A 16,830-nucleotide genomic window follows, 5' to 3' on the forward strand; every position below is an offset into this window, starting at 1 on the left:
CTCTGGTCACTCTGTCAAGATTGTTTCGCTTTGCATCTTTTCGTAGTTTTCCGATTTCTGTCATAGTTTATGTGAATTTAAATTAATAACATAAACAATTTGCATTTGCTATACATCAGCATGCCGAAGTACTATTGCGACTACTGCGACACATATTTGACGCACGATTCGCCGTCTGTGCGCAAAACACACTGCACGGGCCGCAAGCATCGCGACAATGTGAAATTCTACTATCAAAAATGGATGGAGGAGCAGGCCCAACATTTGATTGATGCCACCACAGCGGCATTCAAGGCAGGCAAGATAACAAACAATCCATTTGCCGGACCCACACCTGGTAGCAAGCCCACTGGAGTTTCGATACCGCCACCGAATATGGGAGCACCACCACGACCAGGAATGCCAAATATGCCGCCTTACATGCCACCAATGATGAATCCCCTAATGGCACCAACGGGCATTCGTCCGCCACCCATTCTCAACCCAATGGCTATGATGGGTCCACCACCGCCGCTGGGACAACTTCCGCCGCCTATAATGAACGGACCCAAATAGAACGAAATATTTTAATTAAGTAAAATTGTAAACATAGCTAAGATCATTTGCAAATACACTAGAAATGCGTATAAACTGTAAACTTGAAATGGACTAAAAAATACTGACACGAAAGCGCTATTTTTGCTCCACTTTGTCATGTATAGCTGCGTTCTTCGTACACAGTACATGTGTGTGTGTGTGCTAAAAAGCTGTCAGCTGTTCGCACAATCCAGACTGGCGGCCACTTTCCAATTCCTCCCCAAAGAAATAACAACAAAAAAAAAGCTCAACTTGTTCGCTTTATTTTGCACGCTTTTCCAGCGTCTTTGCGGCACACGAAAAATACTATAAACAGAGGGGGGCGGGGTGGTAAAAAAGTGGTGGTTGCTGCTGCTGCTGGTGGTATGGGAAAGGGGCGCAGCATTGGATGAGCTCATGCGAAAGCCAAGAAACAAGTTTAGTTCAGCTTTTTGGAATTGACACACACACGAATATATGTGCAGGTACATATATGCATCTGTGAATGTGAATGTGTTTGTGTGGTGGCGCAGTGTGTTTTGCCCGTTTTGGACTCAGCTTCAGTTGTGTGTGAAACGCGAACGACGTCGGAAGCACCCACGCGGCAAATACGACGACAACAAAAAAATTGTGTGTGACAAGCTCTCGCTGTGTTTGTATGTGTGTGCGTAGCTTCTTCAAGTGTATGCGTATGCGTATGTGTAGTAGAAGAATAATAATACTGACTGACTGACCGCCTTCTCTAGTTGCTGTGTTTTGTATTTTGCAGTCATTTAGTAATTGCTACGTTACGTGGCTGCAACGTTGCCGTTGTTGTTTGTGTTGTGCGTTTCATTAATTAACTAACAATATTTTGGTGAGAGCTGCTCAAGTCACACACGCACACAACAACAGAGATAACTAGAACTTCAGTTCGAAATTGGCAACAACACAAATCACACAAGCAAAATTCTATGTGCAAAAAAATTACAAAAAAGTAGAAAAGGGAAACTCAAAAACAAAATCAATAATTGGCCGTGCGTACATGTGTGTGTGTGTCAAAGTGTATGTGTTAGTGAAGAATTTGGAGCAAATGCCATGCTGATTAAGCAATAAAATCCAAGAACACTACAACAACAATAACAACGAACGATAAGCGAAACTTCGAAACGACATAATGCAGCAGCAACTACAACAACAACAATCTGGAGTGGCTACGCCAAGCAGCGGCAGCCATACGCCCGTCAACAACGCTGGTAGCTCAGTCACCGCTGCCGCCGTCGGCGTCTCTGCCGGCAGCAGCAGCAGCACGCCTATTCGCATTGGCAGCGCCAAACATGCAGGCGGTGGCGATTCATTAATTCCACCATTGTCCAACACTGGCGCCGCCGCTTCCTCACACTCTGTGCCCGGGACGCCGCAGCAGCAGCCGCAGTCACAGAGCAGCAGCGTACCAACGGCAACGGGAAGCCATCTGCAGCTGCAGAACGCTGGCGTTCTCTCGATGGCCGCCTCGAATCAATCGCTTGCCGCCGGCAGCAGCAGCATCAGTGGCATCAATATAACGCCACCAAATAGCGCTGGTCTTCGACAGTCCTCAGGTGAGTTCACAAATTACAACAAAAACAACAATAGCAAGAGAGCAACAGACACGTCAGGACATGTCAACCCAGCTTAGCCTCAATTGCTTTTCAATGTCGTACTCTCTATGTGTGTCTTGTTGTTGTTATTTTTTGCGTTTTTGTTTTCTGCTAATTCTCGTTTGCTGTCTCATAAAACACCAGCTCAGCAGTGTTGCCAAGTCAGCTTTTTTTTCTGTCAGATCCAGCGGACAAATCTGACTTTGTTAGATTTAAGCTTGTCTTTTTAAAGTTTTTTATTTGCTAAATCTTGTATTGTTTTCTTCAATATTAAAGATAACTACACTTAATTATTTGATTAAATTACACTTCTGTAAATTTCCGGTTTTTTGGCTTTCATTTTGCACTTTAAATTGTTGGCAGCACTGCAGCTCAAAATTTTGCTCACTTGGCTGCTCTCTCGTTTCCACCTCTGTGCTGGTCTTGTTGTTATTATTTTTCTGTTTCGTTTTGATCATTTGCGTTTCTATGGCTGTCAATGCAAGTGTGACTGTATGTGTGTGTGTGTGTACGCTTGTATATGGTAATCCGTGTTTCGTTTCTGTTTTGATTTTGTCGCTTCTCGCATTTCAATGGCAGCCCGCGATGACTTCGTTCGTTTGGCGTTTGAAACGCTTCCGCTCTATCACTCATTCGTTTATTCAGACTTGTCTCATTTCATTCTTGTTGTTGCTCGCATTGTTGTTGTTTGTGTGTGTGTGTGTGGGGCGTTAATTGTTGATTGAGTTCAGTTAGCTGACTGACCATGCGGGCGACACACACACACGCACACACACAGTAGAAGCAACCACAATTTAAACACCAACCCATTCCACTTCCTTCCATATCACTTGCACTTCTTGCACCTGTTCGTTTCATATTTCATATGTATGTCTGCTATTTGTTTTTGTTTGTACACATTGTGCATTTGCTTGTGTGTGCCTGTGTGTGCGTTTGTTATCGCCATAGTTTCTTATTGATTAGCATAAGGAAGGCGTTTTTTCTTTCGTCACTGCGTCACCACTTTTTGCACTCGAATTTCAAAAGATTTTTTGTATCATTTCTGCACATTAATTAGAACTTTGAATATTTAAAGTAAAGCTTTATAGCTGTAATGGCGAACTTGTTCAGCTGTCTTAAACTGTAAACAAAAAGTAAAGATATCGAACTAGTTCATCTGGCTCTCTGTTGAACCAGTTGTTCTAAAATGTTGCAATCAAAAGTTCAAGCTGCGCTTTGACACTTTAGCTTACAAATTCAGTTTCTTATCACTTTTATTATTTCAAATATTGATATTGAAACAAAGCTGCTTGTAAATATTTCTTTATTTTTATATATTAAATATTGTCATCAAATTTAAGCTGTTCTTTGCTGTTTTTGCTTATTTAATTGGTTTTCTATTTTATTCTAATATGTAATGGAAGTTCTCTTTAAAAACTTTTTGTATTTGCTTTGTCTACTAAATATTGATATATAATCAATGTTTAAGCTGCTCAATTTTGTATTATAATAAACATCTATATGTTTTCAATTTATTTGGTCGCTTTTGTTTTGCTGCTTAAATGTTTACAATTTAATTATTTAAAATCTAAGACCCAAGCAAACTAGATTCATTATAAGATCAAATATTATTTTTTACACATGACTAACAGAATTATTTCTGTTAATTAGACAATGTGTACATGGGAATTGCTCTATTTAATGAAGATTAAAAGCATCTAAGGGAATCTATTCAATGTTTGCTCTCTGGACTTTATCTTGTGTAATTGCTATATAAGCAGACATTCGCTTTATGATGGCTTAAATACTCCGTACACTTACAATTTTATATGCGCAATTAGCTTTTAGACACTTTTTACTGCCCTCCAGTGCTGCACAGTGGGCTCAAAATGGAGAATAACTGCAGGCAGATGGGCACGATGGGAACTGCGGCATTTACACCCACACTCCCCTCCTCAACCCCCTTGGGGAGGGGGGCAAGAATGCGCAAAAACAAAAATCGATGCGTCGCTGCGTTTTGTGATGTGTCCATTTCTTGTTTTTCATTTTTTCTCTTTTTGACGCACATACAAATACAAATATACTATGTAGAATAAGGGCAAGACGCAGAAGGGAGGGGGAAGGGGGCATGCTGCATTCTATTTTTGTTTCGTTACGATTTTTTGAGTGGAGCAAAGGTCATCAGTGAGAGCTGCACCATGAACTTTTGCTTCAGCGTAACTCATCCGCCCCGTTGGCCAGCCTCTTCATGATGTTTGTTGTGTGCTGTCAAGGGGTGGGCCAAAAGGGTAAGGGGGCAGCTCCATTTTAATGGAATTTACTTGTGCACTTTCATAACGAATAAATTCGATCGTCATCTGCTGGCTATCTGCATACATTACTTATAGCAAAGTTGTCAGTGTCTGTATGTGTGTGTGTGTTGAATATTTCATAGCAGGCTTTTGGGCAAATTGCCGTGTAATAAATTAGAGCGAGAGAACCCAGGGAGAAACTTGATGCACACACACACATCGAGTAAACATATGTGTGTGTGTGTATGCATATTGATTGCCCGCTCCAACTGGCGTTTGCATACTTAATGAGTTGCCCCACACACACACACACACACATACACAACAACTTGGGGCAGCCTCGCTCCACTTGCACTTGCCGCGTGCCACATTTGACCAGCCAAACTACATAATATAGTAATTGGATTATATAATACACACATACATACATACATAGATATGTATGTATGTTTGTATGTTTGTAAATTCTCAAGTGGCAGATGGGTTCATTTTTCGACGTGACGTCACTTTGCTTGCCACAACTGCAACTGCAACGAATTCCCAGTTGGTGGCAACGAAAAAACAACTAAAATAAAACATCAACTAAAAGTGCACTCCCATGTTGATGTCATTCATCAATCGAACACGCCTTCGATGACCATTAAGAGGCGCCACACACACACACACACACACACACACACACACACACACACACACACACACACACACACACACACACACACACACACACACACACACACACACACACACACACACAGTTACATATATATCCGCTTTGAACTTTGAACTTTTCGCACTCGGCTGTAATCTTAGCGCAGCGTTTAGAGCGTAATTGCGTAATTGAATCGCCTGCTGCTGCAGCAAGTGCTTTATTTAAAAATCAATCAATGCATCGTATCGCGGCATCTCATCGCCAAAGCTTAAGGACGCCACATCGTCCAATAGCGGACTGCGTGCTGAGCTCGTCGCAATATCCAATATCCAATATCCGATGGCAGCAAATTGATAGCAGCTCTTAATTAATTTACAGCGATTAATAGACACGTACCATAGAAAAACCCAACGAGACGCCCCCATGTGGCTTATCAATTGTTGAGATACGGTCAGCTGGGGTTATTTATAAATTGTTATAAAATAAATCAATTAGATTAGATTGCTGTCCAAGATGAGTCTGAAAGCGTGAAAGTATTGTACTATTATTCTTTATGCAATTGATACATTTCTTGATTTTAAAGTTAAGATGCTGTCTTAATTTGAAGAAAGATTTAATTACTATATTATAAGTTTCTAATCTCCAACTTTCATAAAAAGAAGATAAACAAAAAAGATATTTCCTAAGTTATATAATTCTGGTTTTAAATCATATATGCAGTGTGGTATTTGAATATCATATTATCTGAAACATATTGAGAACACTCACTAAGTGTGTTTCAGGTGGGGTTATTAATAAATTGTTATAAATTAAATCAATTAGATAAGATCTCAGTTTAAGATGAGTCCTAGAGCGTGAAAGTATTGTATTATTATTCTTTAAGCAATTGATACATTTTCTTGATTTTAAAGCCAAGATGCTGTCTTAATTTGAAGAAAGATTTAATTACTATATTATAAGTTTCTAATCTCCAACTTTCATAAAAAGAAGATAAACAAATAAGAGATTTCATAGGTTATATAATTCTGCCTTTAAATCTTATATGCAGTGTGGTATTTGAATATGATATTATCAGAAATATATTGAGAACACTCACTAGGTGTGTTTTAGCTGGGATTATTTATAAATTGTTATAAATTATATTAGATCTCAGTTCATGATAAGTCTTAAAGCGTGTAACTGTTTAGAGCTTTATAGAAAAGAAATTATTAATTATGATTCTTAAAAGGAATTTATACATTTATACATTACTAAGATGCTGTCTTAATTTGAAAAAGAATGTAGTTACCATATTAAAACTTCCCAATCTCCAACTTTCATAAAGAAAGAAGATGAACAAATGAGTTTTCCCAATTTAGCTAATTCTGATCTTAAATCTTAAATGCAGTGTGATATTATGGGAAACATATTGAGAACACTTACTAAATGTGTTTCCATTTTTTATTCTTCTTCATTTCTAAATGTATTTTATTCGATTTAAATGTGAAATTCAGCTGGCAACCATTTACAGGGTATCTGCCAGTGCTATAACATTTTTATTTCCCTCTAAAATGTCTTTTATATGATTGGTGTTTTAATTCTTTTTATCGCATTTCAATTATTACAAAATTTAAATGTTTCATTTGTATTGTCTTATCAAATTTACCAAACAAAACGTGTGTAAATGTTATCAATGTGATGTCTATAGTTAATAGTGATAAACATAGTAATAGAAAATAAATACATAGATAAACTGTTCGCTTTCTCTTTCTTCCCAACTCTCTCTGCCTCTTTCTATTTACCTCTCTTCTAACGTATTTCATTCTATGTTGAACATTGAACTGTGTGCAGTATTCGATTTCAAATTCAAGCGTCGACCCTCGCAAAAAGTGCTCTTAACCAAACTGCCCTCCACAGACAGTTTGAGCAACAGCCCAGCGCCATCATCGCCAGGTGAAGTGAAGTTTGTTTGTTTTCTCAAAATTAATGCACCCCAAAATCATCAACACGATCAAACAAAAGAAAACAAAACGCAATCAAAATATGATAACATAACAAATGAACAACTCAATAGATTGATCACAGATCGTAAAACGAAAACGTAAAAAACAAAGTGCAAAGAGATCATCCATCCATTCAATTGAATATTCACAAATTCCATTAACCATTTTTGTGCACACTCATTTCTCATTTCGCTTTTGCTTTCTCTCATCATCATCATCATCATCATCATCATCATTATAATTATCATTAGCTTTATTCACACATGTTTTTAAGTACGCATTTTGTATGCATTTCTTGAAGCATTCAGATACGTATACATATAATACTTCTATAGCTAGACGTAGATGTTTCTACTTATATGGCACACTTAACCCTGACCGTAGAAACAAAAAAGATACAAAAAAAAAAAAACAGTTTCCAGCCAAGCGCGTCTCCATTTGCCAGTGACGCACTTGGCTGTCATTTGTATAATTTTCTTTTTTATAGTATATATATAAATAGTACATATTATCTTTTTCGTTGTTGCTTTCATTCATCTTCGTGTCTCCATCTTGACATCCTTAGCCAGCATTACAAAAGGGTTTATTGTGATTATTTTGCGTCAAGCATTGTATAATTTTAACAGCAAAAACCCCTCGATAAAAAATAAAGATGCCTTTCAACCTGTCATAGTTGCTTCTATATCTTATCGCTCTATGGTTATACTTGAAGAATTTTCGCACTCTCGATAAGCTATAATTAATGTACAAGAGTCAACTTGAACAGCAATTTGACTGCAGAACTTTATGATAAGATTTTTGTTTTCCCCTCCTTTTTTTTTATACTTTTTTCATTCTCTTGTTGATAACAAACATGTTTTTTTATTGCTCTTGAGCGACGTGATTCATCGTGTGCAAAGTTTTGCGACCTGTCAGAGTAACATAAGAAACTATGACTAATGGACTCGCAACACCTGCTCGTATTTGTTTTTGTTTTTATCTAGTATTTGTCTATCTATCCATCATATCGATAAAAGTTTGCATTGAAATGTTCTGTTCTGATTTTTGCGGGTCCCACACACAAACATCTGGCTAGCTGGCTAGAAGTCAACAACAAAGCAACATTGCAAGGCGGCGAACATCAAATTTATTATGTTTATTATTCAATTGGTTAACACATGGCAACACGTTAGCTGTGGACTGTAAAGCTTATTAGGCCATGGCTAACACGTGGGTTGCAAACGATAAGAGATTTACACACAGAGCGAAGAGAGAGAGCACTGCCTCTAATTGATTTAATGAGATTTCAACAGATGCAAGTTAATAATATAATTGTTCGTTAATTGTAGCCAAACATTTGCAAGTCTGTTAGCATATGAAAAGTTTATAGTAATGTGGAAGGAAATACCTAAAAAAATTCTATTTTGATTTCCTTTTTGAAATGATGTTATTATATACTATATACAATCATGAAAAGTCCAACGTTAATTCCCTTTTTGAAATGATGATTTAATATACAATATAAGCTATAGTAATGTGGAAGGAAATACAAAAAATAACTATTTTGATTTTGAAAAGATGTTGTGATATGCTATATACAACCATAAAAATTGCTAGTCCAATTTCCTTTTTGAAATGATGATTTAATACACAATATGAGCTATAGTAACAGAATTGGAAATACAAAATATCATTTCTGATTTCCTTTTTGAAAAGATGATACGATCTATAATATGTAAGCTATAGTAATAGGGATGGAAATCATAAATATTGCTAGTCTAAGTTTCCTTTATGAAGTGATGATTTATTATACAATATAAGCTATAGTAACAGGGATGGAAATTCAAGAAAAAGCTGTTCTGATTTCATTTTTGAAATGATGTAATGCTATACTATATACAACCATAAAAATTGCTAGTCTAATTCCCTTTATGAAGTGTGAATTTGATATAATATATAAGCTATAGTAACAGGGAAGGAAATACAAAAGAATGCTATTCTAATTTCCTATATGAAATGATGATCTGATATACTATATAAGCTATAAGAACAGGCAAGGAAATACAAAAAAAATGCTATTTTGATTATCTTTTCGAAATGTTGAGCTATAGTAATAGGGAAGAAAATACAAAAAAGTGCTATTTTTATTCCCTTTATGAAGGGATGATATGATATACTATATAAACCGAGTCTATAAAAAGTGCTAAATAAATCTGGTTTTGTAGAACTTACTATAATCGATGCGACGCAAATAAAAAAGCTGTGGCGAGAATTTAATGAATGAAATTAGCAAAGTCACAACCAGAAATGTGTTAATTAAACGAGTTATGGGCAGGAATATTTAATTCATACTTTTTAATTCAATAAAGTATTGGAATTTCGGATCGCAACAAGTATTTGAGATGCCTTGAAATGAGATCTACAGCTTAAAACGTATTTATTGAATTTTCTATGTTTTCAATTTCAAATTTTGTTATTGGAGAATTACACATACCGATCACTAAAAGTATTTTTAGTTCCTTTATTTTTATGAAAATTTAAAAAAAAATATGAAAACATACATAAAATTTCTATTAAAAGAATGCGTAATTTTGTAATTGATCATTAATTGTCGACATTATAATAAAAACTGAGAATCTGCGAATCATCACGTAGCTGAAAGTTATAGAAAAAGATCCAAGGAAGTATTAAAAAACACAAAAATGAAAAAACGTATATTTAACACGATGAGCACGTATAAGCTATTATAGAATAGAACTGGTTGATGATCGATTGCGACTACGTATGCAAAAAAAAAAAAACTATATAAGCTGAGCATTAATGAGTTGATACTTGGGTTACACACACGCTGCGGGATCACTTCTCGTGAGCTCATTGTACACAAAGTGAGCGGAGGGGGAAGTGAGGAGTCAGAAGTGAGAAGGGAGCGTGAAAGAGCAAACTACACACACACACATAGTGACACTTCACATGTATATCTAAATAGTTAGGCCAGCTAATAACCTCATCGATAACGCCCCAAATGTTTGCGTTGACGCTGCGCGAAAGAGAAAGCAAGCGAAAAGCATGAACTCTGCGAAGAGAAGAGGGAAAGGGATGGCAGAGCGCAAACTGCGCTGCTAGCGTCGACGTCGACGTCGACTGCACATCGACTGATATGATATCCAACGTGTTGTGTTTTGGCCTTTGTGGCGTGTTTGGGGCCAACAAACAATGTTTTTTTTTTCTGAGTTTCGTTGCTTTTGCTTTGCTCTATCATCTCAGCGTATCTCGCATTGATGCTGCCGCCGCCGCTGAGACTTCTGTCGTGTTAAAGTCTCTCGCGAAATTTGAAAAATGTTTTCAAAATATGTTTTGATTTTGGCTAGCATACAAAACAGCAACAACAACAAATACATAGCTAATGGCTCATTATTATTTGGCAAAGCAGCGACGCTCGCGTCAGTCGCCGCCGCCGTCGTCGTCGCCGTCGTCGTCATCGTCCGCTGGGCCAGTCAAAGGCAGCTGCTGCTCTTTGGGCATTCAGTTGTCGTTTGCGGCTCCGGCTCCGTAGTTAGCTGCGTTTTGTTTCGTGCGCCACACGCCAATATATAATACATATCTCAATCAGAGAGAGGAGGCAGAGCATCCATCTGAATAGTTGACGCGGTTTTTAGTTACACTCGCAATTCGAATTGAAAACAAGGAGAAAATCACGCATACGCCATGTATGAAATTATGCAAAGGCGACAAACAATTAACGCAATTAAACGCCGCTCACACATAGCTCAGCTGTGAGATCAGCAGCAGCAACAAATCGCAAAAGCAAAAGCAAAAGAATTTGTGATGAATCTACTACAAAGCAAGTGCCATAATATTTGACGCCTTTCTCCCCGGCCCCCTGCCAAAAGATATTTATTTTGTTTCACTTAATAAATTGCGTATTTTTGGCGCAAAAGATAAAATACTAATAATATGATGAATAACAACAACAACTATAATAATAATAATAATTCGCTAGCGAGAGCGCAAGAGTTGATTGCAATGCAAGTGAGCGAGCACAGAAAGAGTGAGTGAGTGAGAGCGAGCGAGAGAGAAAGAGAGCGAGAGCAGCCCCCAAAAGAATCTGAATCTTGGCGGGGCACGTGTGCGTGTGTGTGTGTGTGTGTGTTGCTTTTGTTTGTATTGCGAAATAAATTAAAACATATTCGTTAAATAAATAAAACAGAAAAGCGACCGCGCGTCTGTTGTGCGAGCTACCTTGAGACAATGCTGATTTGTATTATGTACATAAACACACACACACATACACGAACACTCACACACACACATATACAGTGATTTATAGATACGGTGGAAATGTTTCCAAATTTTAGAACTTAACCGAAACAAACAACAACAACGAAAACAAAACAAAAACATTGTTCAATTCACTTTTCGCGGGGGCTCCCATCATAAAAAAAAAAAACAAAACTTACAAATCTCGCCTCGCGTCGTCGCATTTAAAAATAAATCTAAACTTTTGATACTCTTTGCAGGAATCGCCAATTGGGCCTCAGATAATCGCGATGGCAATCTGGCAGATAAGGCAAGTGCAAACCAACCAAAGCAATATAATAATATTTCTATATAAAAATAAAGAAATCTTTTCTGAAACTCATCGAACTGGGTCAAGAATTGTAATGTTAGAAAAAGAGACCAAAACGCAGTCAACTTTAACTGATAACACTCAAGTTATTTGTTGTGATAACGCAACGTTGTCTAATTCAGCTGTAATCACCATAATGACAAACTCATAGATAGCACACTCTACATATTAGATATTGTATTTGGAAAAAAGGCCACACAATCACACACTGTCACACACACATTTGTCAGTCCTCAATTTCAATTGGCAGTTGCAAATATTTTCGGGCTTTTTTTTTTTGTTTGGTTTATCAAATCGCAGTCCGACATTTATTTGTTCATAATTCACGTTTTAATCGCAGTATTTTTAGCGGACAGCAAAAATGTTTTTTTTTCTTTATACGTCGAACTTTCATGATAATAAATTGAATTAAATTCCTGAATAGCAACGGCAACAAAAAGTGTTCAAATTAAAGATATTAAATATTCGTTATATTGAAATACATTAATTCACATTTATTAAAATTTCAAAATATTTAATAAAAAAGTGTTCAAAATTAAAGATACAAAACATTTGTACAATTAATAATATTGTTTTTTAGTGAAATGCAATAATTCTCATTTATGAAAATTTTGAAATATTTAAAGCAAAACAAATAAAGAAAAGGGTGTTAAAAATTAACGATACAAAGCGTTTGTTCAATTGATAATAAATGTTGTTTTTATTTTAATACATGTTCGTGCTAACAAATTAAATAATTTAATAATAAATCCCATTTATTAAAATGTAAAAAATATTTAAAGCAAAACAAGTTTTGTATTTGGTTTCATATAAATTATAAAGCAAAGAGTGTTTTAAATTAAAATTTATCCGTTTGTAAAATTGATAATAAATATTCTTTTTATTGAAATACATTAATTCACATTTCAAAATATTTAAAGCAAAACAAGTGCTGTATTTTCAATTCATATAAATTATAGAGCAAAGAGTATTCCAAGTTTTTTATAATTGCTAAATAACGATTTTGTGCTAACAAATTTCACATTTAATAAAATTCCAAAATCTCTAAATCAAACAAAATGGTGAATTTGATTGTTATACAACATATTTGTCAATCATTTACTTTAATGCACATCAATTAAATGTTAATAAGTAAGCAAACAAATTATCGATTTATTTGTGAATAATTTACATTTAAATCAAAGTATTTTATGGAGAAAATGTTTATGTTTTTCGTAACTTATAAAAATCATTCGTCTATCGCTTACTTTGATGCTAAATAAATTAAATTTGATTCGGTGCAAAATGTAAGAAATTAACAATAAACTTTTTTTTAATAGTTTTCCGCTATTTTCAAGTGTGTATTTTTCCAAAAAAAACAAAAAAAAAAAAAAAAAAAGTAATTTCATAATAAACGCTAATTAGATTAACAATAGCTGCCGATTTCGATTTTGAGGGCCGCCCAAATGTTTTAGAGCAAGTTGAGCGTTTGCTGTAGATACACTTATAAATGTTTATTGGCTGTTTGAATGTTTTCCGGAGCTGCAGAAAGGTCTTCCGCAATGCCACAAAACTGTTTCCACCATGACTAATTTTACTCTGAAATTTCAACAGTCTGCGGCAGATGCGGCCAAGCTCAATCGCAAGGAATCCTACAAGGCGCAGCGAAAGAATTACAGACGCGAAAAGAAACGCGTGGCCAGCGAGCTGATGAATTCGCTTCAGGATCCAGCGGTCATTGTGCTGGCTGACTGGTTAAAGGTGAGTTTGAGACTAACTTCAATCTTTGCTTGATAACTTACGATACTTTGATTTCGAACAGGTTCGCGGTACACTCAAGTCGTGGACGAAACTGTGGTGTGTGCTGAAGCCTGGCTTGCTGCTCATCTACAAGAGCCAGAAGACCAAGAGCAGTCACTGGGTGGGCACAGTGATGTTGACCTCGTGTCAGGTCATCGAACGTCCCAGCAAAAAGGATGGCTTCTGTTTCAAGCTCTTCCATCCGCTCGAACAATCGATTTGGGCGCCACGCGGCCCCGACAAGGAGACCATAGGTAAGAGCCCACTGAAATAATAATAGAAATATGATATTAATTCCAACTTCTCTTCTAGGTGCTGTGGTGCAACCGCTGCCCACCGCTTATCTCATCTTTCGAGCGCCCAGCCAAGCGGCTGGCAAATGCTGGATGGATGCCTTGGAGCTCTCGTTGCGCTGCTCGGCGCTGCTGTTGCGCTCGAATAGCAGCACCACACCATCGAGTGCCTATGCCGGCGAGCCGCTGCCTGTGTCCCATGAGACGCAGTGGTCGGAGGCTGACTACGAGAAGCATTTCAATGAGCACGGTAAGTGGATGCAACAATGGTTGGTGGCACCTGCAACCTGCGAAGCAGCACAGGAGTCTTCGCGCTCCGATAATAGCATCTCGTCGCGTGCCCAGACGCCACAGCTGCTGCAGCAGCTCTACAGCAGTGCGGTCAATAATTGGGAGCGCACCAAGCGTTTGCCACGCTTCGGTCAACGTGTGGAGCGTGCTGGAACGCCACGTGGCAGCGATGTCTCGAGTCTGTCACAGTTTCAGCATCATCATCATCACCATCATCAGCGACGACGTCTCAGTCCGATTAGCAAGTCACTAACGCTGACGGGCAACAGCAGCAGCAGCTCCAGCGATGAGGCTGACGACGATGATTATGCCAGCAGCAGTGTTTCAATGGCCTTGCCACGCCCAGTCAGTGCGCCGCCTGTTTGTCTGATGCGTCCGCGTTTCCAAATCAATGTCAAGGGTGAAGGCGAACTCTCAAGTCCCCACACCACAAAAAAACTTTGTTGTAGTTTGTGCTAAGCCAAAGCTAGACTAGAGACGGATCTGTGTGTGTGTGTAGCTTATGAAGTAGTCTCGAATTTATTGTCGTTGTTCTTCTTTCGAAATTCATGTAATTGTTATGTGCAATCTTTGGGCTAGTTGCCTGCTCCATCAGTGACCACCATCATTTTTAGCCCATAACAACACATACACATATGGAATAGTCGCGCATTTGATTTGTTCTTCGGGCACATTTTGACATTGCATTTGACACTCGTTACAGATCTGGACGCTGACAGTCAAACTGAGGCGCCCAATGCGGCAATGTCGGGACTGGACACCGATTCGGAGTCGGAGCAGGCACCGGACGACGAAGGTGTGTGTCCCCTGCAGTGCGAGGAGACGCCCTACGTACCCTACGAAGAGGAGGAGTTTGGTGCGGTAAGTCGAAGGCACTTTAATCACTTTTAGAAGTTCACTCACTTATTTATTCCTTACTGCAGCAAGGCGAGCAGGTGGAGGAGCTGGCCGATGAGAACAAGAGTCTCATCTGGTGCATTGTGAAGCAGGTGCGTCCCGGCATGGATCTAAGCAAGGTGGTGCTGCCCACATTTATACTCGAACCGCGCTCCTTTCTGGACAAGCTCTCCGACACTTATTACCACGCCGATTTGCTCTCCAAGTAGGTTCGAAATTACTTTACATTTCGTTCCCATACTAATCACTTTCTTCACAGAGCGGTGCGTGATGATGATGCCTTCAATCGCATGAAGCTGATTGTGCAATGGTACCTGTCTGGATTCTATAAGAAGCCCAAGGGCCTCAAGAAACCCTACAATCCCATATTGGGCGAAACATTTCGTTGCTATTGGGAGCATCCCAATGGCAGTCGCACCTTTTACATTGCCGAACAGGTGTCGCATCATCCGCCTGTGTCGGCATTCTATGTGACAAACCGCGAGGATGGCTTCAGCATTACGTGCTCCATCTTGGCGAAATCGAAGTTCTATGGCAATAGCACATCGGCCGTACTGGAGGGCACGGCAACGATGACTCTACTGCCCCGCAACGAAATGTATACGGCGAGCACACCATACGCCCACTGCAAGGGTATTCTGATGGGCACATTGTCCATGGAGCTCGGCGGCAAGATAAACATCGAGTGCGAGAACACCGGTTACAAGACGGAGCTCGAGTTCAAGCTGAAGCCATTCCTCGGCGGCTCCGAGGCCACCAACGTTGTTGTCGGTAAAATCAAATTTGGCAAAGAGACGCTCGCCACCATCCAGGGGCATTGGGACAAGGAGTGTCGCATCAAGGATTTGCGCACAGGCGACGAAACGGTGCTCTTCAAGGCGGACAACGAAATGCGTGCCAAGCGACTCACACGGCATCTGGTGCCCATGGACAAACAACTGCCCACAGAGTCGGCACGCTTGTGGCATCTGGTCTCAGAGGCTATAGCAAACGAGGATCAAGTGGCGGCCACAAATGAGAAAACAGTGCTCGAAGAAGCGCAACGTGCGGCGGCCAAAGAGCGTGCGGAGAACGATAAGCAGCATCAGCCGGCGCTCTTTGAGCTGGACAGCTATGGGCAATGGGTGTACAAGTATGCGGATTTGCGGCCATGGAATCCACGCAACGATGTGCGACAATACGAATGCGATTACAAGGTGCTCACCCAGACACGAGTGAGCGAGACGACGGCCGATGAGGAGCCAATCATACGCACGCGTCAACCAATGGCGACCAAGGTGGCCAAGGCCAAGAACAAGACGTTGGTGCTGGGGCCACGCGATACCAACTCGGATTCAAGTCAGTCGCCGCAGGGTGCAAAGAGAGGCTCCAATAGCTCTGTGAAAAAGTACGTAAATGTTTGATTAATGTTAAAGATATAATTTGTAATTTATTCCTTTCCCTATGTTCTCTTCTAGTCTCGCTTTGGCTTTGGAGCAGGTGAATCAATCGCTGGAGAATCACACGCGGCAGCTGAATGACATTTCGCGACGCTTGGAGCGCATGCAGTATCAGCCATCCAACAGCAGATCGATGTACTCCCATGATCATGGCATCGTCGGTGGCGGGATCTCGCAATCGATTGTGGTCAAGTCATTGATTTATGCATTAATTGGGCTAACATTCAGTCTGATATTGCGCTGGCTGTTCAAATAGTTTTTCGGTTTATATTTTTATACATTTAAGTAAACTTTTGAGCTATATATAGTCTACGTTCTATACAACATATATATAGATATATATATATACATATATATTTATACACTTGATATAGTAGCTATATACCCCCAATGCGCCTATATTGTATTTGTATATTCTGTCCCCACAAAAACAACTATAACAACAAC

The 16,830-nt window shown here is 38.9% G+C and overlaps 2 protein-coding genes across 8 annotated transcripts; both read left to right on the plus strand.

Moving 5' to 3' along the window:
* Positions 1–637, plus strand: LOC132786175 (U1 small nuclear ribonucleoprotein C). The gene has a single exon (XM_060792631.1). The coding sequence runs from the start codon at positions 121–123 to the stop codon at positions 553–555; it is 435 nt and encodes a 144-aa protein (XP_060648614.1). The 5' UTR covers positions 1–120; the 3' UTR covers positions 556–637.
* A 200-nt stretch (positions 638–837) lies between these two features.
* On the plus strand, positions 838–16,686 carry LOC132786172 (oxysterol-binding protein-related protein 8). Of its 7 annotated transcripts, none has more exons than XM_060792621.1 (10): positions 838–2,135; positions 6,927–7,028; positions 11,575–11,624; positions 13,278–13,424; positions 13,486–13,717; positions 13,776–14,447; positions 14,751–14,908; positions 14,971–15,149; positions 15,204–16,331; positions 16,402–16,686. In XM_060792621.1, exons 1-10 carry the CDS (start codon positions 1,712–1,714, stop codon positions 16,637–16,639), a joined length of 3,330 nt encoding a protein of 1,109 aa, XP_060648604.1. In that variant the 5' UTR covers positions 838–1,711; the 3' UTR covers positions 16,640–16,686. The 7 variants fall into 7 exon arrangements, with proteins under 7 accessions (XP_060648604.1, XP_060648605.1, XP_060648607.1 ...); XM_060792624.1 differs by having other exon boundaries at positions 924–2,135; positions 13,776–14,006; XM_060792622.1 differs by lacking the exon at positions 6,927–7,028 and having other exon boundaries at positions 844–2,135.
* The last annotated feature ends 144 nt before the right edge of the window (positions 16,687–16,830 follow it).

The sequence above is a fragment of the Drosophila nasuta genome, chromosome 2R, assembly GCF_023558535.2.
Source record: "Drosophila nasuta strain 15112-1781.00 chromosome 2R, ASM2355853v1, whole genome shotgun sequence".
In the NCBI taxonomy this organism is placed as follows: domain Eukaryota; kingdom Metazoa; phylum Arthropoda; class Insecta; order Diptera; family Drosophilidae; genus Drosophila; species Drosophila nasuta.

Excerpts from the sequence above, each read along its gene's own strand:
- LOC132786175 (XM_060792631.1), top strand. The coding sequence starts at position 121 with ATGCCGAAGTACTATTGCGACTACTGCGACACATATTTGACGCACGAT.
- LOC132786172 (XM_060792621.1), top strand. The coding sequence starts at position 1,712 with ATGCAGCAGCAACTACAACAACAACAATCTGGAGTGGCTACGCCAAGC. Across the intron at positions 13,718-13,775 it reads CCCCGACAAGGAGACCATAG|GTGCTGTGGTGCAACCGCTG; the intron begins GTAAGAGCCCAC and ends CTTCTCTTCTAG. Across the intron at positions 16,332-16,401 it reads TCCAATAGCTCTGTGAAAAA|TCTCGCTTTGGCTTTGGAGC; the intron begins GTACGTAAATGT and ends GTTCTCTTCTAG.